The following is a 27800-nucleotide window of genomic DNA, read 5'->3' on the forward strand; positions in this document are numbered from 1 at the left end:
GCTGGCTGTGTGCAGAGCTAACTCATATCTCTGGATGTCTTTGGAGATGCAAGTGCAAAGAGTAACCATCCTTAAAGGGCTTCATGCAGAGTCAGCTCACATCCTACTGCAGATTCTACAGAGACACTAATTTTTTTCTGCRTTATGTTACATAAGGTGTCAGGAGGTCCTCTTAGCAGGAGCATAGAACCAGAGACAACCCAACTCAACGTGTTTCTTGTATGGATGTCATGCGCAGAGTTGGAGAATTGAGGATATATGTAGATAGAGCAGAGACACACATGAAATGCTGCAGGAGTCATCTGAGGTCTAGTAGGGCCTCAGGGCAAAATAACYACAATACTTTTCTCCAATATCCGTGCAATCCATTTTTTCCAGTAGTCAGGTGATTGTTGTTCCTTATCTTCATGGCTATTGGAGAGTTGCCTGCCTAGGTGATATTCTGCATGTTTTATTTCTAAGTGAATGTTATTCTTACAAATCATTTGTATATTCAATGTGGAAAAAGTGATGAGAATGCCTGCAACCAGCAGAGTTAGTGTTGTTGCTCAAATCACATTGCTGCCATTTTTATCTGGATTTGTTTCTAATGAACCTCTCTCTGCAAGGAGAGGTCACCTTTGTGACTCACGGCTCTTGCTGAGACACTGTAGCCAACCTTCTGCTTTCCCCCCTGCTCTTCTGCCCTTTATCCACAACAACAAGCAGATTTCTCGTTCCCACCAGTCATAATGCCCTTCACTAACTCACTCTGCCTATTTTATTGTGACATCAATTGCAAGTGAGGTGAGATGTTCACTATCCAAATCCTTCCATTTCCTAATAACAACCTTGTTTCCAGGGGAAATAATCTGTCTGATTCATTTTTGTTCTTTTTTTTTTTTTTTTTTTTTTTTTTTTTTTTTTTTTTTTTTTCTTAACACCACACTTTTCTTTTTCCATTTTGTGTTTTGATCATACTCAATTGTAAGCTGTTGCTGAAAGGTACTATTGGTTTTGGACAACTGGAGCACCTTGTTGGTTTGGAGCCTGCAGGTCTTATTGTTAGATAAGTGAGATAAAATACAGATGCCTCTCCATTATTGTTTAGCATTATGTTTGACTACCAAGAGTTAAAGTTGCCTGTGCTTATTTCTGCAGGCAGTCTGGACAAGCATGTAGAACTGGAGAAGCTCGTGGCCCGGTTCCTTGGTGTGGAAGATGCCATGGTGTTTGGCATGGGCTTTGCAACTAACTCTATGAATATTCCAGCCCTTGTTGGGAAGGTGAGTACTTCCTTGGGGACCACATGGAACAAGTTTTAATAACTGTGGGAGTAGTCTACAAGACCTAATTTAGGCATAAATCTTGGAAACCCCTGAGTCAGAAGGCTGATGACCTCATGACCCTAGCTATGCTCTTTCATCATTCCCTGTTTCTGGGTATTGCTATGACACGTACCTGGCATCTATTTAAGGAGCAGGTTATATAGCTCCTTTTAACCAAGTCACTTCTCCCTAGAGAGCAAACAAATGTTGCCTCCTATGTCAGAGGTCTTTTGTGATGAAGTATTTGGGGATGGTTCCTTCCCTGTTTGCACAAATAATGACGAAGATAATTGCCCAGATGCTKATGATGAAAGAGGAAGACTAGGATATTTTTATAGCATTTTCAGAAAGGAGGAAACACCATGATATCATTCCTGATGAAGAGACCTCTAGCTGGCTTTGAAGGGTGCTGGTCTTGCAAATGCAAGAACAAATGGCCATGTGACAAAAATTAGGCTCTTGTTTGGTGCTGAAAGAACCACATACCTAATTTGGACTGCCTAATGCACAGACATGAAAATCCATTATCCTGTTCATCACAGCTCGTGACATGATGAGCTGATATACTGTGCTGTTACCTGGAGATTTGGTGACAGCCAGTGCAAATGTGAAACAGTATATGCCTCTTGGTAAAGATGGAGCAAACTCAYGGTGTGGTTTGTGGTCAAGACTTCCAACTCACTGATGAAGTCACTTCTTCATTCACCATTGAAGAAGGATGCAGTTTTACAAGAGATTTCTTAAATACACGTATACAAGGGCTGGGGGAAAATGCTCAGGCTGCTCAGGACGTGAACTGCTTTCTGCAGTACTGCTGGCAAAGTTGTRCAGTCATTTCAGAAGGAACAGGTACAAAGAAAAAGTTACTACAGGTAAATTGTGTGTGCATGGAACAGCAAAAGAAACTTTTCCCATGTTCCACTAAGTTTGGGCATAAATATATGGGGATATGTGGATATATGTGGTATCTGTCTGTCCTGTTCTTATTTCTGCAACCCAAAGTACAAATGTCAGCCCAGCCTAAGTATAACTACTACTTACATTACCATCATGAAGTCTTTATACACAGGGCTGTGGCTGATAAAATGGCATTTCATTTGCAACACAAAAGAGACTATGCACAGGTGACAGAGGAACTGATATTATTTGATTTTACTAAAAAGTGGTCAGTCTCCATTAGGATCATTTATTTCCTATCTACGTGAAACATTTGATCCCTTCACACCTCCCAGAAATTTCTGGAAATCCAGTACTGCAGTGTGTTTGCCCTTGCAGTAGAGTCCTGGCAGCCTCAGAGAGGTCGTAGAAACTCTAATTCACCTTTAAAACTTAGAGCTTAATTAGTGTACTGTAGACACTGATGTGTCTGCAATAGACACATCAATTGGTGTATTGTAGACACTGATGTACACTGATCAGTGTAGACACTGATGTCTGCACACTTATATGCACCTGATGGACAACCTCAGAGTTGATGCAGATGCTTACTCTCCTCCTTATCYACAGGGCTGCCTCATTCTGAGTGATGAGTTGAACCACACTTCTCTTGTGCTGGGTGCAAGGCTTTCAGGTGCCACGATTAGAATCTTCAAGCATAACAGTGAGTATTGAAGTTGGCAATATCTAGTGATGAAGATGTTTGCATCTACAAGGCAAGAGTGCTTTTTTTCTTTTTTTTTTTTTTTTTTTTTGCAATGCATGCTTTGCTGTCAGTTGCCTGATAATGCTTTCATCCAGGCAGAAGAATTTACCTGTTTATCTTATAAATGATTTCAAAGAGTAAAAAATTAGCTATGTAAGTTTTAATTATGCTTGTGTGTGATTGAAGTCATCAGGTTGAACCTTAATTTTCCAAACCTGGAGTCTTTACCTTGTGTTTGTGACATGCTGAATGATTATGTGCAGCTGAAAAGGCTTTGTGGATTTTTTTCATTTGTTCTTGTTTTTTCCACTTCTACCCAAGTACATATAGACATACTTACAATAACATACTCTAAGTGATTTATCAGAAATGCTCCACACTTCCTACCTCTAGCTACCTGTCTCTAGCAGGTTCAATGAGACCACAGTTGCACGTAGACAGCATCCCTTTGAAATTGCTGCTCTGCATTCCTAGGAGTTGTACCAAATATGCAAATGGTTATAACCGCATCATCCCAAGTATTCATCAAAGTATGCTTTTTAGTACAGAAATCATGATAATATCACATGTTAGCTTAGTAATTACATAATTATCCCTTAAATCTCATGTGTCTTATCTTTTACTTAGTTCATTTTCCTGTGGTCACAGTCAGAGACATTATGACTGACTTTGGTGATGACAGTTTATTTGTCCTTATTCTTGCCTTATTTGTCCTTATTTGTCCTTATTCCCCATTGTACTTGCCCTTTCTATCACTGCTACTACCACCAAGCAGTGATTGCAGCAGAATTTAAGAAGCTGGATAGGTGGTAAGGAAAGAGAAAAGAGGTCTGATCACCTTTGCTAATAGCTAATACAGCTATTAGCTCTCTCTTAAGTATTGTGCTCAGCCCTGAGGTGAGCAAAAATGAATTATGTATATTTATAAAAGGCCTAAGGATCCCTTGGAATAAAAGGCATACTATAATTGCAATAGAAAATGTTATAATAATTAGTGTCTATTTATAAATTGGACAAGAAGCAATTTCTGAAGATCACTCRATAATTAAAGGTCATGTGAACCAGAACATTTTTATAAAAGTAATTATTCATAGATTGGTGCACAACATATGCGACTTGGTCATTGTCACGGTCTAGATATGCTAGGCATGGCATCCATACCAATGTTCTCTCAGCAATTCCTTAGACTGTTCAGGGCCTTATCCCCCTCTTCACACCTTGCAAGGGTTGCCTCCACCTTGCAGCATGGCCTCTTACTACGCAAATCCAAATATTCTCAGCCTCTCCACCCATCTATCACTGTGTGCAGCACAGCTGGTGTGCACTGTTTCCCACAGTGTTTCCAAGACCATTCCAGTTTGAGGAATGCTTTATCCTCAATTCTTAGGGAAGCCATGAGGACATTGCTGTGGCTGTGATCCTAACTAAGTTCAAGGAATGAAAACACTAATCATCTTTCAATGTTTTATTCCACTCCCAAGAAGTTGGTACCTTGGTTCAAGTTGGTTGAATCAGTGTCTGCTTGGGCTTATGATAAATAAAAATTAATGGTCTGTGTAAATATTGCATGAAACTAACCAAAAACAATAGTGGCCTAGTCCAGCAAGCACTTGCATTGAAAGACTTAAGCAATCCCTTTAAATACCTCGGTAAATATTAGTGGACGACCATTTAGATTGCTTTAAAAAAAAATCACTATTTTTAAGACTAGAGATCCGATTTGTCAGTCAGTCTTGTTTGCCATTTCTGGGACATTATTGTAATTAATTTTTGCAATGGAAGTGTGAACACTTACAGAAATATTGTACATAATTTGAGTTTTAGCTTTTGCCACCATAATTTTGTAGATCTGGAATTATATATGTATGTTTGWGTGTATACATATATTTTTATATATGCATATATAATTATACACATAAATATGTAATATATATGTGTACACACGCACACTATATATATTTTCTTTTTATACATACCCATATATATATATGAGTGTAAACTTTTGAAATATTTGTGAGTTACACTTCATACAAAGAAGCTTCACACATTCTTTCTCTTTCCCTCAGCCTGCTGTGAGCCTCTCTGTATGCAAGTTCCATGGCTAGGAAGTTCTTATACTTTATTTTCTATATTTCTTTAATCATACCCATGAGTTACCCATCCCTGCACTTTCCTTGTCTAATGACATGTAGTAGAATTAGGAAGCACTTGGTGAAACCTGTGGAAGATTATTTTAAACAACCTTTTAAAATGCATTTCTTCACACAGCACGTAGTGAACTTCTGAAGGCTGCTGCTAGAGAAGGTTGTGAAGTCAGACAAGCAGGTTCTAGGAGATCTGCTAAAGTCAGGGGCAAACAAGTTCATAAGTGGATATTGAAAGGAATAATCAAGAACGTGCTTTCTAATACCTCTAGAATCACAGCTGAGGATAACTAGAGTTTGAGACGAAAAGATCACATGAGGATCCAAATCCATACACTATTTTTCTCTATGGATCTGAAAGAAATGTAAATGCAGGTCTGGATAGCAATATATATATATTTATTTRTAATATATTTGTATATATTATTTTTATATATATTATATATATAATTTATATATAATTTATATATAAAAAAGCCTAAACAAAGAGTACAACCAAGTCCTGCTCCCAGATGAAATAGGATTTAATGTGCATTTCATTCCTACAATTAAGTATGGAGCCACGGTGTCTGCTGCCATGAGTTGGCTTGTCTCTTTTGGAACTGTGCCAAGTTACACATATAGTCTTTGACCCAGGGTTGCCCTGGACGAAACACAGCAGAAGTGATGGCAGTCATTACTGTCACTAACAACTCAGACATACAGTCTGTATAATACACTCAAAAAATAAATTCAAACCTGCCAGCCTAATTTTGAAGTTACCTTTTTTAATCTCAGATTGCATTTAGAGAAAGCAGACTTGTTCCATGCTCCTTGTTGCTAACATCATCCTCTCTTGAAATGCAATGTAAAAGCCAGGATAAAACTGCCTAGAATGTATTTAGTTCAACTCTGACTTCCATGGCTACATAGATGCAGAAAGTTCACCAGGAGATAGGTSAGGTGTGAATAGTGTTTGTTGCAGTGACTATGAATGGTTATCAAAATGAGGGTGAATAATTATGTGATAATTTAATGAAGCAATGGAGTATTTTCTGAACCAGCTGCTTCCTGAATACTATTCAAACATGCGTGGGAAGTTCTGGACCTCACAGGAAAAGGGATCTTAGCCTCATTTTCTAACAAATATGACGTTATAAATCCCATCTCCCTTTTTCCTCCCTCTCAAATGGACAAATTACTTTCAGAAAAATATTATAAGTAAACTTTTTTTTCTGAAAATTTTATTATAGAACAAGAGAAGAGAAATAGCCATTTTAAATCTATTACTGCTGCATAACCATTCTTCAGAGTATTTTATGTAACTGATTTGGTAAGAATAGGAGACTATTTTATTTCAAAGTATGTAATCTGTAATATTGGTTCTATTTGTTGTTATGCAAAAGTAAATTATACTTATTTCATTAGTAAGTAATCGCTGTTTTGAATCACCTTAGTAATGTATAATATTCTTATTCTTACAAAAGTTAAAGGAATTTAATAAATAGGTGGCTGTTCTAGTTATACTTTTTTTGCAGAAAAAGCTGAATAGTTAGCCTAAAATGGACAGAATTATTAGATATCTGTACTTCTTCCAAAAAAAAAAAAACAAAAAAACATAATAAACATACATAATTGGATGGTTCAAGCCTTAAATTGCTTGATAGAGTAAAACCAAACTGTGGACCTGAGTCTATTTTCATTGGGACGCAGGAATGTACCTGAGCGCTGTTGAACCAACCTTTCCTTGTAAACAGCACGCTGGAATTTACAGGCTGGGGTTGAGAGACACACACATGGGCCCACCTGCAGGTCACAATGTGAGATAAATTTATGAAAATCCTCCAGTTCAGTCCTATAGCCAAGAACTGCTGACTGGAGCRGTCCCTTCATAGCGTTGCTGGTCTTCACCATGCCAGGGAGGCCTTTGGCCATAGGATRTTGAGCCCCTGAGGGATATTTTCTGTTCCCCACTCTGCTGCATGGATGTAGCCTTGTGCATGCATGTAGATGCAACTAAGGCCATCTTTTCTAATGGGAAATGGGTTCCAATTAAAATCCATGGATTGCTTGCTGGTGGAGTCAGCCCKGATTTGCACCATGATCTTTCACTGTCAGTGAAGTGAAAGACCATACATGGTTCATAGCTGAAGCACGTGTAGATGTGTCCAGCCTAGTTAAACCTAACAGCTCCTGGGCCCAATACTCAGGAAAAGCCAAATGAGGCCTGCTTGTGAGTCATAGCTTTCCTTTTTTCTGAAGATAGTCATTGCAATGAATGAAACCTGCCCTATGACATCCACTTGACTCCCTGACATCACTGCAGGAAGTGAAAGGTGGTCTTCTAAATCTCTTGTGCATGACCCAGCCTTTTTCAGTCCCACTGAATGTGGTGTGAGACACRTGCCACGTGACTACAAAGCTCATGGCTTAAAACTAAGCACTCTTGCATCCAGGTTCTTTGTCCAGGTTCTTTTTATACTGAGCATATTCTGCTCCTGAGCACTTCTGCCTGCTCCTTGGGGACTGAAATAATTCTCTCTCTTAGAACTATAAGGTTTCTTAACCCAGTAGTAAAAGAGTTTTAAATTGAATAGATTAACAATGGAATCTGTCGGTTCATAAATAGGGTTGTGGTTCCTGCAGTAGTAGATTGGCCAAGGCCCGTTTTCAAAACCTCAGGCATGAGTGTGGGCATGATGAAAATTTTGGTGAAAATATGTATTACTCCTAAATTTTATACACTACCCTTTTTAGCGGTCTAGAACAGTCCTGACTTGCTTGTAATTCACCTGCCTGCCTTGTCCCCAGCTATGGTGTGGGCACAATTCCAGTTTCTATTTCCTGTGCAGTGATTTTTGAGGAAGGACCTGTGATTCTGTGCTTGAAATGTGATGGTCGTGGCAGGAAAGCCCAGCAGTCAGTGTGAGGTAGCAAGAGGAAGGGAGACCAAAACTTCTCCCCACCACAGTGGCAGTGGTGGCATGTGTCCCTTGCTAGGTTGTATCAGGTGTCTGGTGTTACTCTGACTAGGTCTGGGCTCCAGAGAGCATCTCCCACCCTCCTTGGGTGGCCCACAAGGGATCTAGGGCCCTTTCAGGTATTTTGAGGGTGCATTTTGAGGGTACTGCCTTTATTTCCTGCCATGTTGGGAATTCAGACATTGAGTATTATAGCCCAGGGAGAGAGTGACGTCTCACCCATCCCTTTTTATATTTAAGACAATCTTTTGTTAATGTCACATTTTAAAGCACTTTTTTACAACCTCCAACCTTCTTTTTGGTTAAATATTAGCCAAAATCCATTTGCCTTTCTAATAAAACATGAAAAGTAAAGCCAAATAGCTATTCATTAATCAGTCTGTGATTTTTATCAAGGTTTTTCTGTCACAGCCGTTCTGGGTCTTGTACTGATATTGGATGAGAGCCTCTGTGTTCAGTTGACAGATGCATGTGCTTCTAACTGACTATATCCAGATGAATGCAGTTTGCATTAACCTGTGTAAAAGAATGCTGAGAAGGCTTTGAGATTTGTTTATTCATCCTAGTTTGACTGCATTTTCCCCACAAAACATCAAACAAGTAATTTGCAGTCACATTTTCAGGTTTAGATTTGTCATTGCGTAAGCGATCTGTGAGAAAGTCATGGCTACTCACAGAAATTGGCATGTGTGGTTAAAAATAAATAAAAAAAMTCCTGTTCTCCTCATTGCAAGAGTATTTTAACATCCTGTCAGAGTACGTGATAGTACAAAGAAGGCAGGCAATCGCAAAACAAATCAAGCACCTCGGTTAGATGAAAATCTGTTTCCTCATCTGGTGCTTGAACCCACATCTGAAAACTGGAGAGCAGAGTGGTACATTCCTAACTCCTCCTTATGCACCTTACTGGGGTGTTATGAAGACGATAAGGAATTTAGCAGGGAGGAGGGGGATCTCACTAATCAGGTGGTTAATGACAGATCTGTGTCAGCCAGGTGTGAGCTGYTCAGGTTTCCAAACAGAATAAGGTATCCTGCACGGGCAGCAGATATGAATATATGTTAATCCACCTCTGGCATTTCTCAGTCAAATTACTGCATAAGTGTGTAAGATGAGGACACACACAAGCACATATAGAGAAAACACAGTTGTATGGAGCTGTTGTAGTTAACGGTGAGGGAAATCCTGGGCCAGTAGAAGCCATCAGATTCCAGTGCAAATATATACTCTAGCAGGAAAAAAAAAAAAAATAAAAAGGAAAACTACAGTTGCATGGCTGCGAGAAACAGACAGATAAAGTAGGGAAAAACAAGAGGAGTAAATGAATGAGTAAAAAATTAGCCAAACTTTTCTTCATTTGAAAACGAGCTTTTGCAGTACCTTTTTTTTTCTGTTTTTTTTTTTTTAATTATTATTTATTTATTTGTTTTTGTTTATTCCACACACTGCCTCCCCCAGAGATTTAAGCCTCCCTTGAATTTCAGAAGGGAGGGCGCTGTTCTGGCTATTACAGAGCACGGTGAAAGGCACGTTACCCACTAAGGCTTTTTCTTCTTTGAAGCCTCTGGYCTCTATCAGAGATGAGATCATTGCCCTGGATAGATGGGCTGCAGTCTAATCCGGTTTGGCACGTAGCTCCTGGTGACGCATAGGGACGCTGCCGTGGAGAGCAGACTGGTATAGCCGGCTCTGAGCATGCTGTGTCTGCATTTGCCTCCGATTTGAAAAAGCCATGCTTGCCTTGTTAAGCCTGAGTAAGAAGTTGGCCTGAGCTGAGGGCTCTTCACCTTCCCCACAGCTGSATTTTTACGGAGGGGCAGAGAGGGGAGTCTGAGCCCAAAGCTGCAGCTGCAGGGAGCACCCCATGCCCTGGGCCAAAGAAATATCCTGGGATTTCAGAGAGACAGCTCCAAGTAGTCTCTTTCTGTTCAGAGTTGTGCCAACAGTCAGGGACTCTTCAAAGATTGATTTCTACTGCAGTGATTTCTTTTTGCCGTTGCTTTAGAGATCTGCAAGGGAAGGAGAGATCTGCAGGGGAGGGAGGCACCCAAGGCACTTCAGCAAGGATGGAGCCTAGGAAAGGGGCAGTGGGAGCAGAGGGGCTGGACGCTGCACTGCAGCATGAGGAAGCTCCTTGCAAGGGAGGCTGAGAAAGGGGCAGGTGACAGGAATGTGGGGGGATGCAGCATTTCTCTGCTTCTGCTTTGCAATAGCCAGGGTGAATTAGGGAGGTGGTGTGACTGTCAGACATTCACTTGCCAGCCTAATTCTTAAAAATGAATATAGTTTCTTGGAATGGCAGGAAAACTTGGGGAAAGGAATGGAAGCTTCTCAGTATATCTTTAAAAGTAGTAGCCCATTCCAGCCAGAGACAGTGTGTGAACTTGCTCAAGAGTGCTAAGTGGGGGAAACTGAGTGGCAAACCCAAGCGGGGAGAAAGGGAGAAGGTGCTCAGGATAGCAGTGGCCTTTTGATTTTGATCACATTTTAATCACAAAGCGTTGGGCTGACATCACACGGAAGGCTTGCAGCCCACGCAGAGCAGTGGTGATGGTATCTGCAGGCCTGTTGTGCAGGGATGAGCGGATGACGAGTGTCTCCTGGGAGGAGACGGGAGCCTGTCCGGAGAGGGCAGGAACACCTGCCTGGCCGCACCGCGCACGGTCGGTCCAGGCTCACCTCCAGCACCAGCAGTTGTGGTTATTGGTTCCACTGCAGCAATCCTGAAGGATCCCCAGGGAGGATGTTGCATATCCTAGCAGCACTGAAGTCTTAAAAAAGCCCAAGCAACCCACAGTTCTCATTTCAGAAACCTTATCCTTATGGAATACTCCAGAAGCAGCAGGTGGGAAATGAGGCAAAGTTAGATTTGGTTGTGCTTTGATTAATTAATTGAGTGAAATTTCTACCAGCACCTTCTGGGCCTGGTGAACGGTTGTTACCCTCTACCGCTGGGGATCCCGGGCTGGCCGTGGTTGAATGAGAGAGCACAGCTATTTTCCCCATAACTGGTTATTCAAGATGAACTTGTGCAGCTCATCCCTGCCACAGTATTTTATGGTCTAACTGTAATTAATAGGCAAATAATTTGGTATTAGAAAGTCAGCTGGGGACCATACTGCTTTCTTTATTTCTTGGTGTTCAGCATAGCCTGCTGTCTGGCAGGTCCACGCACATGCACATAGAGAGCACTGAATCTTTATTTTGCCTGGGTAACAGGAGAAGTCTTCTTTGAGAAGGTTAAAGGTAATAGATTTTCTTCTTCCAATTTCCCCTTCCCAATGAGATATTAAAGCATAGAATAAAAGAAGCAGTAGCATTTCTCTGCACCTTCACAAGTTGTGTTGGTTATTACAGAATTAAGAAAGGGACAGGTATATGTTTTTCAGGATTAGATCTCAAAAGCAAAGTGAGATAGCGCTGGTCCTGCAAACACATGGCCTTAGCTAGGGCTCCAGGCGGGCTACATACAAGTCAGGCAAGCTCATGCCTCAGAATGGGTCTTCTCTATCTGCAGCCTCTTGTTCCACACTAGCTTGAGTAAAGGAGCTAAATTTCCTTCTAAATTAGCTCTTTAAAGTAAAGATATATACACACACACACAAGTGTGAATATGTGTGTGTGTGTGTGTGTGTGTGTGTATATGTATATATTATCCCCTTCCTTGTCGTCCTCTCTTTCCTTCCTTTCTTTCCATGGGGATATATATTAGAAGAATTGAATGTTCAAGCGATTATTTCATCTTTGAGGTTCAGACAAACTAATTTTCAGAAGTCTAGCATCAGTCTGTACCAATGAACAGAGAACACTGTCTCCAGAGTGCTCTGTATGCTTCAGAGGAGAGTTTCAAAAGTCACAAGATAGAGGTGACCAAGAGCCAGGTAAATTCAGTGGAGAAAAGGGAATGCCTAAATTCCACTCCTCATTTTTGTAACATGAGCTTTSTGTTATCCCATGAAGTCTTTTACTTCTCAGAACTGTAAATTATTTCAGAATGCTGTCTACTGGAACCAAAAGGGAAGGTGAGCAGCTCTCTCTTATGAAGTACGCAGGTGTTGCAAGTTCTCCGCTGATGTATAAATTCATTTTAAAGCACTGGGGAACTTTCATTTCCTGGATTGCCATCTAGTGGAAACTGTGCTGCGTGCATGAAGTTATTCATAATAATATTTATGCCTCGGACCTCATCCAACTGCGCCAATGACTGTGCAGTTGAATCAAGGTGCAACTCAYGGTGCATATATTGTGCTTTATAAGTTATAGCAAAGTTTTATTAGGAGGGAGATGTAGCAATGTAAAGGGAGATGGCAATGTAAAGTACAGAACAGCATAGGTGTTTCCGAGGAATTCATCTTTCACTGAAATAAGTAACTGGGAGTGGTGAGAAGTGAAGTCACAGGTTATGTGTGTTGGACAGCTACTGTGCCAATGGTCTAGTTCCCGTCAGGTAGAAACTGAATTATGGATTAATACAGGTAAGACGTCTTCAGCTGGAAGAGTTCTGTTTTAGAGATTAGCATTGTGYTAATTGGAAGTATCTGTAAGACTTTCTTTGAAAACATCTCAAAGTATCTATCCAGATTCCTGAAAGCTGCCAGAATAATTCATTTTGGACAGTGTTCATTCACGCTCAGGGAAATCAATGTGCTGGTTAGATTTCAACTCCACCATGAGACCCACATTTTTACCTGACCCTTATTTCTGTGCTTCTCTGTTTTTTTTCCCTTCTTTCATGTTTTTCAAAACTTCAGCGCCTTTCCTTAAAATGTCTTGCAAGATTAKCCACATTCAGCTCTTGAGAAGGCAGCTACATTTCTAAAATTGCTCCAGGCCTCCTTATGTTGAAGTCATGCAAGTGCCGTGCATTTTGACACCACATTAGGGTATTTATGCCATCTGTGTGTTGCATTTCCCTCTTTCATAGTGCTCTTCCCAACTGTTCTTGGCTTTTTGATAAGGACAAGATTTCTCTTACTGCTATCCAAATACCCTCTGCATCCTGATCCAAACCTTTGCTGAGACAGTCCATTTTACTCATGAGCCATTGGTGATACYGAGAAGGGCCTAAAACCTTACTATTCAAAAAAACCTTGGAATATTATACATATCAAGAACAGCTAATAATTAAGCTCTGTAGTTAACAGAAGGAATTATGTTTTGCTTTTAAATAGCAATGTAAGCCAAAAATTTCTAGAAGTTAAACTTACCTTCCTGGAGTAAGGTCCATAATAGAAAGCTTTTTTCTAACTCTTCTTGTCGCTAGATTAAATTCAAGTAAATTGAATTAATTATTGGGTCTTCCCTAATAACAAATGAAGCTTATCTTTGTGATACTTTTTTTTTAATGCTGTATTTTTCTGCATACATTTCTTCTGCATAACATGCAGAAGAGAAATTAAAGTTCCTTGGAAGTATCTTTATGTTAATCTTTTGCTTTCTCCTTTTCCTTATTTTTGTTTTTCTTTTTTAAAGATATACAGAGCCTTGAAAGTTTACTGAGGGATGCAATAATATATGGGCAGCCTCGAAGTCGTAGAGCTTGGAGAAAGATCATCATCCTTGTGGAGGGCATTTACAGGTATGTCTACTTTTAAAACAGGGTTTATTTTTGAAACATGAGTACTCTTTATCATTTCTGAGGACAGAACAATATATTGAGTGATGCTACTGTTAAGTTAGGAATCAAAAGGAAATCCTCACGACAGTGGAGGTCACAATAGGTCACAATTCTCAGTGATCTTATAAATACAYTGATTTTCACTAGGTGAGTCTGAGTGCTGGCATAACATGCTCCAGTTAGATCCTGTCTGTTGTTCTGAATGTTGATTAACAAATCACTTTCCTTTGGAATGGGGGATGTACTATGAGAAGAAGACAGATCATCAGCTCATGTATGTCACCAGAGCTGTGATGAAATTTGTGGAGTAAGAAGGATMGAGGAGTTTCGCAAAGTAAATCATTTGAGAACTTAGCAGATCAAAAAACAGCTATGCTGTTGCTAGCAGATAAGTTCTGCATGTCCATTTCTCATCCAGCTGATGGAAACTAAAATCTTGAGTTAAACTCAGACCAAGTGACACCAACATGTTTCCAGTATTTACTGCTGGATCTAATGTACTCGCAGTCTAAGAGGTATTTCATATAATCCCCATTCCTGGAGGAAATGTGAGTGACAGAGGCATCTTCACAGATCTGCCAAATATTACTTTGTAGTTCACTCTCTTTTTACCTAAAGTTTTCCGTCTTGTGCAAAGAGAACAAAATGGTCCTTATCTAACCACCTGGCACTCAGAGGTGAGATACTTCAGCAGCAGATCCGAAGAAGCTTGAACTTTTCCTTTCAACCAGAATAAACAGAAAGAATCTGCAAATAAACGTAAAAAAATAATCTGCAAGATTATCTGCAAGAAAGAATCTGCAAATAAACTAAAAGAAAACTCAGATTTCAGGGCTTTGATTATGCAGAAGTGAAGTGGGCCACCAACATCTTAATAAAAAACACTTCTGTCAATCACATGACCTGTAGAAAATGCAGAGCTTTGCTCASTTTTAAGTCCTTTGGTTTGGATGTTGATGATTAGAGAGAAGGTAACCTGATARTACAGAGGCATAGATTAGGTTAGTGCACAAACCTACTGTCATATAGTTTGACGTTTGCAATTTTATCTCCAAACGTATAAATGACAAGGAGGTTTCTTTTCCTCTTGTTTTTTGTTTCGTTTGTGGGGGAGACTTTGTTGTCAAAAGTTGCTGTCAAGAGAATAATCACAGGTCCTTCTGTGAGAGTGCAAAATAATAATTTGCCAATCCTCAGAGAACCTCATAAGAAATCTTTTCTTTTTTTTTTTTTTTCCTGATATGAATTATTAGTGGTACTGAAAGTTCTATAAGTCTATGTCTCCCAATGAGATTTGACAATTTAACTATCTTATATTTCATTTTATTWAAAAAAAAAGAAGCTCAGCATATATGTCACCTTCTATTAATTACTGTGAAACATGACAGAGACTTGGAATCAGATGGTGAATTTCTTTGATTCCACCTCATTCATATCACTCATATAATAAGAGATGAACAATATTAAGACTACTCATGTCCTGAGTAGCTGTGCTTGTAATGAAAGGCACGAAGTAGAAGAAAAGCAACCTCAGCTCTGAAACAGTATCTCACTATAGACCAGCCCTAGCAGTAGCTTGGTTGGTTGGTTTGGTGGTTGCTTTCACAGCTTAAGCAGATCAAAAATTCAAGATCGTGCCTTGGTTGCAAAGCAGATCCACTCTCATTGAGGGCAAATACCACCACACCCTGCGAGGTTGCATCTCTGCTGACACTGCCAGCTTGAGGTGCACAGGATTGATCTGTCCCTGCAGCCTTCCTTAGTCATCTCTCCTGGGAACAAATTCACAGACTGTGCAGTCCAATCCGGGAAGTAACTAATACCATTTCATATGCAAAAGAAAAGCTGGAGAAGGCATATTAATAATCTTCTTAGAAATAGTCTTACTTTTGAGCATGTGTATGTATGTGTGCGTGTGTTCTTTCATCTTAATATCTTCCTTTCTTGGTCCATACATTTTTGGTAAAATAAGCGTGATAAGGTTGATAGTATGGAAAATATTTTGCCTATTCTTTCTGTTAGGTATGTTACAGTATTTATATTATATATAACTGTTTCAAGAATCAGACTTAGATTTTGAAACCACATATCTCATTTTGTTATAACTGAAGACAGAATTGGCTGCTGGCCTTTGGAAAGGCCCGACCAAGGAAGAAGTATATATTTGTTTGCTTTTTAATGTATCTAACATCTGAAAAAGAAAACAGAAAACCAGAAGTAAATGTATCCATTAGTGAAAGCTGGCTCGCAGCTTGCACTAGCCTAGAAGCAAATATATTCCATATTAATTCCAAACTGAAAGAAACCATCTAGCCATCAATCTGCAGCACAGAAAGCATGAATAAGTTTCGGCAGTGTCCAGGGCACAAATTAAACTGACTTGCTAAATCATATTTCTGTTATTTAAATTCTAGTTAATGTTTTCCTTGGCTTCTAGCATTTCCAGTTCAGAATTAATCAGTTAGCCTGCTCTTACATGGTTACTGGTAGACTTCTGTGTCTTGCACATATTTTTACCAGGAGTCAGATAGGCCAAGGCCCAGGGCAGCAGTTAAGGGGCAGCAGAAACTGATCAAAATAGAGGATTTTTTTTTAATATACAACTTTTCCCTGCTTTAATTTGATTTAGATATATTTCCTTCCAACTCAGAAAACAGTTTTGTGATCAGTTGGATATTGTCCAGTGCTTTTTTGGGAACACTAGAAGTTCCTTGGGATTCAATGCCAATTCCATAGGAAATTTGTCAGGGCTATTTTTTTTATTTCCTGGAGTTATGTGACTGGACTGCAGAAAAAGAATGGGACAATATAATTAAATTCTTTTGCCAGGGCCCAATATAAAAGGTTAACACTTCCATCACTTCACTGTACAGGTTTGTATTTGAGGCAGATTGTGAGGATTTTTTTAATCTACTGTGCTCAACCACAGAATAGAGAACATTGTGTGAATGTGCAAGGTTTYCATAGGAAAATAATGCAAAGTAAATATTTAAATATAATACAGATATTTCTGTAGTAAGAGGTCAGAAGGGAAGGAGGCATTTTCCAAAGTAGCCTGAAAGGAGACAAATTAGGTTTTCAGATGTTGGATTTTGGTACTCSAAGGCATATTCAGAAGCTGAGTGATGCAATTATGAGGAAGGCAATAAGTTTGAATAGTGGTAAATTAGTTCTACTGAGAGAACAAAATCTGAAACCCTGTAAACTAGTATGCGGTACTATAAAAGGCAGTAGAAAGCAATTTTTCTGAGAAGTTTCAAAATAAACTGGATAAACATCATCAGTATCCTGTCAAGAGCAAGCCTACATTTGAAGTAAGATGACTGGCACAAGAACATGCCTCTCAACCTGACTTTAGAATTCACCATCTGCACTGGGAAAAATCTCAGTGGTTTTGTAGGAATTGAATCAGGCCTCAACATTCTGCTGTCCCCAAATGCTGCGTATATCTGCCCATGTCCAAGGGTGGATTCAAACTGAAATTTGAAAGTAAGAAGATGGTCAGCCGTGACCTAGGAGCCATATATCCCTACAAACCAAGGTAATAACTTCTGCTAAGAGATAACAACATGTAAGGAGAATGTCTGGCCTGGGCAGAGCTAGCTTAAGTTTGTCTGCATCCGTATCTTTAGACAAGCTCTATGTGCTTCAGCAGATATGCAAACAGATCATTCACTGTTTCCAAAAAGTGTCACCACCAAAAAGTGAAACAAGCAGACTAAGGTAGAGACATTAGACTTCATTTCTASTTCTCTGGTTTAAAATCAATCTATATCAGTATTTAGTGGAGAATTCACTTTCCATTTGRGGTACCCCAAGCGAACGACATGTGAGATTTATTTTGGAGGACAGGAAGCTGTCCATATCACAAACCAGCTTCCAGGGCAGAAGAGAGACAAGGAAGAGATGAGGCATAGAAACAGTGTTCTTGGCTTCGSGAGGACTGAGGACTCTTCAAATGGTGGCAGCACAAGAAATGTAGTACACTAAACCAGCAGCACAGTATCCATTTCATAACAATCATAAGATTAAGGTCAAGCAGCATCTTTCCAAAAGCACTAAACCAACATTGAAACTGAATGCAGTATAGAACAGTATATATGTATATAGTATATACATAGTTCATATATAGTACATACATAGTTCATACTCTTCATAGTATATGAACAGTATAGAGCTCAAACAAAAATCTCGTACTCGTAGGAGGACAAAGTTTTCCTTCAATCTTCACGTTCAACCATCGCGACACAGCGGGGTGCCTGCTTGGTTGCTACCGCGGTGCTCCGTGGTGGCAGGCTTGGGCCCTGCTCGCTGTCCCCTCTGCAGCCTGTGTGCCTGAGGCTCAGGCCCTCCAGGCAGTGCTGGACCCTACAGGCAGAGCAGTCCTGTGGTTTTGTGTAGTTTTTCGCTGACGAATGCTTCAACAACAGCTTGTGCGAGGACAGCAGGCTCTGTGTTCAGGAAGAAAGCAGCTGCGGTGGCTCCAGGTGCTCCTGCCCAGCTGCCAAGTGCCCCTTGCAAGGGTCCGGAGGGTGAAAAAAAATACCAAAATAGTCAGAAGTTTCCCAAGGGCCAATAGTGCTGCCTGCCCCTTCTGTGATGCCAAATCTCAGCTGCACAGTGCCCAGTGCTGTGCACAGCACTGCTCCGCAGCCTGGAAGCTGTCGAGAAGTTGTGTGGTTTGCACTGTTCTTTCGGATGTGCCACTTGGGAGAAGGCTTGATGTCTCTGTTTGCCTCAGACCACCTTGGCATTTGCACTGAGATGCACCTTAGCTGCAGGCCTGAGCACAAATCAGTGGTTTTTCCAAGCACAGAGCACACTCACSTTGGGTTTGGTAGGAAGTGTTTAGCACTTAAAGACCTGCTCGCCACTGCTAGTGGTAAATAACATGTTTAACTCATTATGAAATGAATGCCGAGTGCATCAGAGCATAGCAAAGTACAGCTTTAGTCATTTCACAAAGGTTTTCAACACATAATAGTCTTCACAGCGGTGCTATTGATACTTCGTSTTTATGGGATTAGACTGCATTTCTTCTTTGTCTCCAGGGCTTTCATTTTGATGAATGGGTCCTCTGTGCCACGTCACTAACTGAAGTGATCACCAATAACGTGAAAGGTTTATCATCTTATTTCTAGGAATCTCAAAACATCATTAACGAAAATTCAGAATATTTATTTCTCATGTGTGTCTGTCAGATCAAAAGAAGTAAAAAAAAAAAAAAAAAAAGAGTTTTTTTTGTTTGTTTTGTTTTCTTTGTTTTACTTTGGAGTGCTAAGTAGCAGGCTGCATTTCCTGAAAAGTGTATATGGGGAGCAAAAACAAGCAAGCATATATCTGGGGTTTCCTTTTCATATCACTGTGTTTGTCTGCACCGAGGACTGGGATTACCTTTGATTTATGGCACCTTCTTTGCGTTTCGTCATGGCCCATCTCTTCCATAATGCCTCCACACTAGGGTAATTTGCTCTGGACGTGTTTCCCCRAGTATCATTGAAGTCACATACACAAGATAAGCAGGAATCGGGCTGTGRATTACAGCAACTCCTTATAGTTCATTACAATATTTGTTTCATAGTGAATTGTAACATGTTAGTATAGGTAATCCAGTCACCTCCTCACTTTGAACCTTCCTTTCCTTTCCTGGGATGCTGAAAATTCACAGGTGTTCAAGGAATTTTCAGCTGGTTTTCACTGTTTGACTTCCAAGATTATCTGACTGCTTGATGTGCTAAGAGAGGGAGTTAGCTTTGAACTGCCAGTGCAAACTGAGTTTGCAGCAGGTCTTTCATGGTGTCCAAATCACTATGTAGTCCATAATGCCTTGATCTCATGGCAGTGCTCCTAAGAAGAAAGGTGGCTGTAGGACTGGTTGATTTTGACCATCATGACCATGCTGATTTCTCACTCCCAGCATGGAGGGCTCCATCGTGCGCCTGCCCGAGATTGTCTCCTTGAAAAGGAAATACAAAGCCTACCTCTACCTGGACGAAGCGCACAGCATCGGTGCGGTGGGAGCGACTGGCCGCGGCGTTGTGGAGTACTTCGGGATGAATCCCGACGACGTCGATGTGCTAATGGGAACGTTCACAAAGAGCTTTGGCGCAGCTGGCGGATACATAGCTGGCAAGAAGGTAAATGCAAACATTTTAGCATCAAGGGATATCTTGTGYGCAATATTTAATCTCTTTTCCTATGGTCTGCTTCATAGCACTATTCTAAAGATACTACCATTTTTGTTTGGATCGCAAATGCACATAAAAGAGTCAGACTTTCTTGGTTTTGTCTCATGTTTGTGTTATGTGATTTGCTTGGGTTGGGTATTTCTGTGCCACCCTGATGATTATTTCTCTTGGAAATGTTTAGCCACTTTGTGGTTGGCTAAATATACTTCGCTGCATTAATTTGCATGCACGCTGCTTGTTACTTCATTGCACATTTGTAAACAGTGTGTGGAGCAATATGGAGAGATTAAAGCCCCTGATCAGGGGGCTTCCACTGATCCGTAATCCACTGATAATGAAATTCCTAAACAGTTTTGTATTGTCGTAGTTGCACTTTTTTAAGGAAGATGGAGAAAGAGGATTTACCAAGGGCCTTTTGCAACAGCAAAATCTGTGTCCTAAGTGGCATTGCATGCATTAGGAAAATTACTTCTTGTCAACAAGAGATGTCAACAAAAGTAGAGCTGAGCTTGTTTTAACTAAGGGATATAGAAAAAGAGAAAGTATAATCAGCACCACTGTGAAATGTCGTAGCTTTTGTYGTTTGATAGAAATATCAAGTGGTAGCCAATTAATTTACTCCATTCAGACCCTACCAAATGTATTCCTTTTTTAAGTAGCTGATTGAATGAGTAGGAAGCCTGTTTAGGCAACCCATATGGACAGTATCAGGATAACATTAATGAGTTAGAGCTTGAGTAGAATAAAAAGGATATAAGAAGGTACCAAGTTTATCTTTCTCATTGTGTATCTGTTCATTTTTTCCTTCTGGAGATCTCAAATCAGACTACCATAATGCATCAAACATTATCTTYTTTATTTACTTCACGTCTTGAATCTGTATCTGAAGGTTTCACATTTAGCAAAAGACAATGTGGCTAATGCGGCTGCTAATAATAGGAAGCACAGACCTATAAAAGATGATATAAAATAATTTTTCATCTAACCCCTGGAAGTCTTCATAGTGAAAGTGGGTCATCTTTTTTGTACATGCACATGTCACTACACCCGCCATCAGGCTTCATGCCCTTGGCTCAGCCCATAACGCTTAATACACCTACATCAGTTGATGCAACCAAAAACTCACTGTGGCACCATTTCTTCTGTGCCMGTAAGAGCACAGAAGCCTTGTGGGCAATTTGGTTAAGCCCTTAGAATTAAAATTGCATCACAGCAGGCTTAGGCTCTATAAGGTTTTGTAATTCTTTATCCTTACCATTGAAATTACAGCATAGACTTACGCTATTTTTTCTTGGTAATAATTTGTACCAATATCTTTTGTTTTTCTTCTGGTGATATTTTTCAGCCAAGGTAAATTTTAAGCAGGCCTCTTTAACTTGTAGTCCACTTTTAGAGTGGTAGCTTTTACTCTCTGACATTTTTCTCTAGGAGCTCATAACACTGAGAGACTGAATCAGCTTCTAATTTCCTATAGTATTATTGGGTTCAGAAGAGTAACTGGCAGTTTGGATATGCCTACAGTACAGCTGTGCTTTTACTGAGGCTGCAGATTTTGCTCTTATACAAGGAAACGCTTAAGCAGCTCTACKAACTCTAGCATGGCTATGCCCATTATACTTAGGGGAAGTTACAGTTTTAAGAAAGTATTAGTAGTATCAGATTTGGCTAATATCCAAAGATAGATATCAATTAGGTTGTTCTTCCCAAAGTTAGGTCTTCTGTCAGACTAAACATAGTGTTTTAGTATGTGCTATGTTTCATTCCCATTAAAAGAGGAACTGGGAAATAATTTAAATGCAGCTGTCTTTAAAAGACTTTGGTTCCTTTGRTAAGTAAATATTCTGTTTTAGAGCTTTGTTTCATCTGTAATTGCCCTACTTAGCTTGTAAAGCATTTACACCTGCCAGGTGTTTCTTCAAGCCATGTATTAACAGTAGCAGACAAAAAGTAAACCAATAAATGGTGAAACATCCTTTTCCTTCTGCATGTTCTCACCTCAACCATAGTTAAAAGGGAGATCTGCTTTCTACCCTCCTCAAAGCTCATTCATGCTTTGTTTTGCTTGTGTAAGGACCTTGTGGACTTTTTACGAACTCATTCTCACAGTGCTGTGTACGCCACGTCCATGTGTCCGCCCGTGGCAGAGCAAATCATCAGGGCAATGAAGTGTCTCATGGGACTAGACGGGACAACGCAAGGTAAGCCACCCTCGCTAACTGCACGTGSTCTCTTTGTCACCAGAGCACCCACCAGGTGCCCATGAAATGTCATCCAGCAGCAAAGTAGTTTAATGATGGTGAAAATGCAAAGGAAACCACTTTGCTCTACAGCTAATATCCAGATGAGAACACTGTACTTCCAGTGTTCTCAGCTCTACTTGGTTTTCCACCCTTATCCACTCATTTGCACAGGCAATTGGATGTTGTTCAGCTCTTGGTGAACAGGGATTCTTTTAAGTCCTGTGTGGACTTAAGTCCTGTGGGAGAATGCAGGCCAAGTGGTTGGATGATGTTCCTAAAGACACAGTATAGCAGCAGAGATGGAAATACTCGGAGTGACCTGCTGTAGTCGCCAACCCATAGCACTTAACAGCAACAAAAAGACAAAGATTCCAAAAAAAATGCCCTATGAGTAGACTGACTTTGTTGGATGAATTCAGGAGGAAGTCACTTATGCCTTCATTAATGGGATATGTGCAGTCAAAAATAGCTTCTCRGAGATGCTTGTGCAAGGAATTTCTTCTGAAAAATTGCAGTGACCAGTTTAACTTCTTTACAAATATAAGCCTACAATTCAGCAAGCATCTCAAGTACGGCTCAGACTTTCAACATACCTACTGCATACTAAGGATGGTTCAGTGTTTTAGATGGAGTCATTGTCATCTCAGTTACTAATTATGGTGTCCTGAAACTATCTTTGAAACATGTTTTGTCCCCAAACAATTCAGTATTTGGTGTTTTATAGGGAAAAGAAATAGTTTGTTTATATTCTTTCTCTGAAGTTGCAGATGCAAGAATAGATGCTGCTACAGAGATGCGGCTCTGTATGTAGCAAGTGACAAAAAAAAAAAAAAAACTGAGAGATATCTGCTAGTGTTTTTGTATGATACTGAAATGTATTCAGTGTTCGAGGGCTCAAATCATACCTTAGGAATAAAACCTGATGGTTTTGGGACAGGTGTAATTTGGTTTGGGAATGCTTGAGGACAAGTTGCCATCTGTGTAATTGGTCCTGCTAGATACAGGTTCTGCTCGGAACTGTGATCTCGTTTGTGCTGGTTCAGCAGCGCTGTGATTTTTGTCCCACCCACTGAAGGGCTTATAGAGCAATTTGATATTAGACATCCCCAATAGACTTGAGTGAGGGCAAAGCAAGGATGGGGGAGAGAACAGGTACGTGAGGGAGGGTAAGATCACATCACACTGTACTGCTCTATTCTGTTACAGCGGTCCATGGCCTTATTTCTAACCTTGGTAGACACAAGACTGTTGAGACGTATCTCACAGCCCCTCAGTGAGGCCAGACTTTACAAGTCCGCACTGTATGAAAGGCAGGATGGAAAACCTAGTCCCAGTGCCAAACTCAGTGTAATAACGAAGTGCAGCAGAACTCCAGTGCGATACACAGGCAACGAGAAATACATGTTTTTGTCATTTTGGCAGAGCAGTCAAGCTGGAACTGTTGTTGCACTCTGAAATGTGAAAGGTCAAATTTGCATTTTTTGATGCCTACATCTTGCTTGACATAAGAGACCAGCTCTGACAAGCTGCTTCTCTCTCTGCTGTGCACACACAGTGTCTGCGATGCTCTTCGCTAAGTAGCTCTGAGAAATGCTTGCCATCAGAGGGCGATCTCACCCCGAGCCCGGCAGGAGCCGTGTGTTTAAGGGCCTCATAGATGCCACATGTGAAATGTTATAGATAGAGAAGCTTTCCAAACCTTCAAAGCTTCTCACAAATGACCTTCAGCCAGGAAAACTGCACACACTTGAGTGCAGGCGAGTAGGAGACTTGGTTGGAGATGGAGGTTTGTAAGATGTGCATGTTTGACTCTGTTTTAGGGCTAAGAGATTGCAGCRTTTTGTCTTTCAGAAACAGCTTGCTTAATGACATAGTGTTTGTATTTCTGCACAAACCAAATGCTTACCAAGTCTCCTGAAAATGCTCTAGGAAGTAAATTACTGTTCTGCAAGGTCCTTAAAATTTTCCTTGTCACATGAACTACAAACGAATAGAAAAACAGATTAATAAATCATATATCACAACTTAGCGTATTGCACAAAGACCAGTAAACTAGTTATGATGTGCAAAAATGTTTCTGAGCCAGACTCATTATTTTAGTCTATTGGTTTTCCTTTCATGTGGGCCCTCCTTCATTAGACTGTCTTGTAGACTACATTTAAAAAAGAAAAAAAAAGAAAACACACACAGGAAAAAATGTTCTGCTGGCCCACACCACAGTGCTGCCTTGGCATCGGAGGGAGGAAGGTGGTGGCTCGGAGAGGAGAGGAGCAGAAGGGGAGAGAGTCCTGTCTCCTCTTAGATGTTTTTGTTTCCGAGGARCTCAGCGGTTTTGACTGAGCTCTCTTGCTCTGTGGTCATTGAAAATGGTGACTCCCGCACGCGAGCTGCCGGGGGAGGCAGGGACATGGGTGGCAGGGAGGTTTCAAGTGAGCAGGAGCTACCTCAGATAATAAGAATGGTCGTTCTGTAAAAATGTGATCCAATGCTTTGTGTTTCTGGAAAGCTGTTGGATCATTAAAGGCAGTTTATTTTGTAATTGRTTCAAATGGCTTTCCCTTCCCACTGAATGATTGTGGGAGTCTTTTTTAAGGAGATCTCCATTAATGGGCAATGGCTTGTCCTCTCCAGKGCATTCCTGTAGGGAGAGGTCCTTGCAGAAGATACAGGATCCTATCTATCTTAACTGCGTTTAGATCACTGGCATTTCAAAAAGCCCCACGCTAATCACAGGATACTTCTTGAAAAGTGTGAAATAACAAGGCAACAAATGTTGTCTACCTTTTTCTTCCTATCTTTTCTTTCTTTTCCTATCTTTTCCATCTTCTTCTTCTACTTATCTTTTTCTTACATCTAAACTTCAGGACTGGCTCCAAGGCAGATTAATAGAAAGCCAAGGGAAGGCAGATTAACTTGACCATTTAATTGCTGCACTGAAAACTCTGTACTTTCTAACACTTTGCACAGTATTCTCTTGTATTTCCCCAGATAATCACACTTTCACTTTCCCTTGCGTTTGTTACTAGTTGTTCCCCCTTGGTCTGTTAAGAGCTCACCTAAAAGAGTGGACTATATATATGTAAAATAGAGTGGATAATGCAGTAATCAGAAGCCAGAAGTGCTGGCTTTGTCTGTGTTTCCTCTGACATGTATTAGAATTGTTGTTSTACGATGGTTTTCTTCACCTATCTGCAGTTAGCAAGATCATGGCTGGCTGGAAAAGGAATTGGGGCTTGCCTTTGCAAGGCAGGGCAGTTTATTGGATATGTGACTGCAGGATATGAATGACTGCACGTGTACACGAGGGGATGCTTCAAAGATAACTCTACCGAACCTAAACTGTTAGCTGGAAATCATCCATAACAAGTGTYTGCCTCAGGCTCTGTTTTTTTCATATTAAAAGAAAAGATTCAGTCTTTCCTTAGACTCATAGTAGACTGTGACAGTCTAGGGTATCAAAAAACTTCAGTTTCTCCAGGCTTTGTGGTGATGATCTGAGTCCTGACAGCCCAACTTACCGTGCAACAGGGACCAGCAAACAGGTGGGTGATGAAGAAGGACATTAGGGCGAAACTAAGATGCTGGGAAGACAGGCTGGTGGGGGCAAACAGGGTCCTGTGCAGGGAAGGAGACAATCCATGAAGCCACAAGCTTTATGAAGCTACAGACCTTCAAACTGGTACTATTACCTYAGCAGCCCTGGTTGGCTGCAAAACCACTGGGAAGGTTCACTAGCAAAAAGTTTGCTTACCTCCCATTTTGGCAGGATACTGTTTTGGCTGGGGTATATCTTATTTAAAAAAATTCATTCTGATAGAAGTAAAGACAAGACATGGTGTTTCCTGAAGAAAAGGCTGTAACTATATTGGYAGGTGCCCCGTCAGTGTTTGTGCTAGGCATGAAACTTCAATGTCATGACAGAATGATTGGCATCTCCTGCAATTTGGTCATCTGAAGTTCAGCAAGTAGATGAGATGATACTGCAGAGCTCAAGTCACTTATCATAAATTCCTTCTCTTACCATGTTTTCTGCTGTGCCTTGAGAAAATGAAGCACAAGAAATGGTGAATGAACACCAAGCATTAGTACCCTCCAAATTAACAGGTGTAGTTTTTCCTGTCTAGGGAAGACAGTCAGGAGGACTATGATCTTTTATTTCCAGAGTGACTTTTATCCTTGGGAGTATAATCTTTTAGATGATATATAACTTGCGTAGTTCACAAGTAGTAGTTCACAGGTGTATGAAGTTTGGCAGCTGTATTTCCTTTAGTAATGCCATACTACAGGAAGTTCCACGTTTCAGTTCATGTAGTCTACAAAGAAATCATTTTATCCATCCTATACATTTGTGGCCCTTTCATCCAAAATGTCTCTCTCTTCATTCATTAGGAGATATGGGAGGCACAAGTTCCTATGGTACTCACTCTCTATAATTCATTATATGGATATTCTTTATACGTTCATACATTCTCCTTGTGGCTTCTCATTACACCACTGCAGATACCTTAGGAAATTCAGCATCTGCCTTTAGCGGTTTTATCTATACGATGACATTGTTTTTGCCTCAAAGTACTTGGAGCCCATGCAAATATTCTTGTATGCTTACTTACATGCAAAGCACTAACACAGCCCATCCAGCTGTGACCTTGGACCTTTTCTTTTCCCCTCTCCCTGAGAATACCAAAAGCATATTTTTACACTTAAATCTGATAGGTAAAAAATAGAACCACTCTGCAGACAAAGTTAAAACTGCTAAAAAAAAAAAAAAAAAAAACTAAGTTTCTTTATCACTAAGAATAAATTATAGTGATGTAAAAATCAAGTGAGAGCATTTCCAAAGGCATATTTTTTTGTTTAATGCGTGGCATATAATAATTGACCAACCACAATTACGCATTTTTCGTATGTTACTGGAAATTTGAAAAAAGAAAAAAGATTTTAAAATATTCTAAGGCATCCACTGTCCTTATTCATCTCAGAATGACAAAAGATAATTCCTAAGTTATTTAGATAGAAAATATTTTTGCAAACTCTCTATATGTTTTGTCATTTGTGCCGATTGGTTTATCATTTTACAACTATTGGTTCTCATTTTTCTTTTTATCAGATTTTGAATTCCAACAATTGAGCACATTCGGATTACAAGGAGTTGCAGGATACTGTGTTTTCTGTTTTGACTTGGCTTTAAAAAGATTCTGTTTTTAAAAGGTTCCTTCTTGAAGCATTTCCATTTGCCTTAGATTTTTGGTATAACKGCAGGACCCGCTTCTCAAAATGCTCATTTTCCATTTTCTGCTGCTATCATTGCTCTGCAGAACCTGCAGTCTTTTGAAAATGTTACCCTTGGCAGTCAGGGTCCCCTGTAAATTCGAGGATGGTAATTAAGGATCACAGTTACCTGGCATAAATCAGCCCTGCTGCTGGGAAGGGCATTCTTGCCCTCCTTTGTGCCTTTCCCACCTGCCTTGCCCCTTGTTCCTGCCTCCTCTCCTTATGCCAACATTAGTGTTCGTGCAGCCATGCAAGGAACTGGATCAGCAAGCTGATCTAACTGAAAAATAACCTAACCCCCCAAAACGGTTATTTTGCGGCCAAAGCGGGTTCCTGAGCCAACTTACCATATGGCTGCCTGACTGCTGGTGCCAGGGCTGTAGCAGCCAGCTCCGTTTTGCAACAAAATACATCTATGCCAGACCAATCTG

The 27800-nt window shown here is 40.3% G+C and overlaps 1 protein-coding gene across 1 annotated transcript in view; it reads left to right on the forward strand.

The window, feature by feature from the left end:
• SPTLC3 (serine palmitoyltransferase long chain base subunit 3) overlaps nt 1-27800 on the forward strand; it is a 55346-nt gene that overhangs the window by 16273 nt on the left and 11273 nt on the right. Inside the window, exons 5-9 of the mRNA XM_026052920.1 lie at nt 1141-1265; nt 2814-2907; nt 13526-13631; nt 19588-19807; nt 21930-22056. Of these exons, the coding sequence (XP_025908705.1) occupies nt 1141-1265; nt 2814-2907; nt 13526-13631; nt 19588-19807; nt 21930-22056 (672 nt within the window). The remainder of the gene's footprint in view (nt 1-1140; nt 1266-2813; nt 2908-13525; nt 13632-19587; nt 19808-21929; nt 22057-27800) is intronic.

Source organism: Nothoprocta perdicaria, unplaced genomic scaffold (genome assembly GCF_003342845.1).
Source record: "Nothoprocta perdicaria isolate Ctin4 unplaced genomic scaffold, notPer1 scaffold_93, whole genome shotgun sequence".
Lineage (NCBI taxonomy): Eukaryota > Metazoa > Chordata > Aves > Tinamiformes > Tinamidae > Nothoprocta > Nothoprocta perdicaria.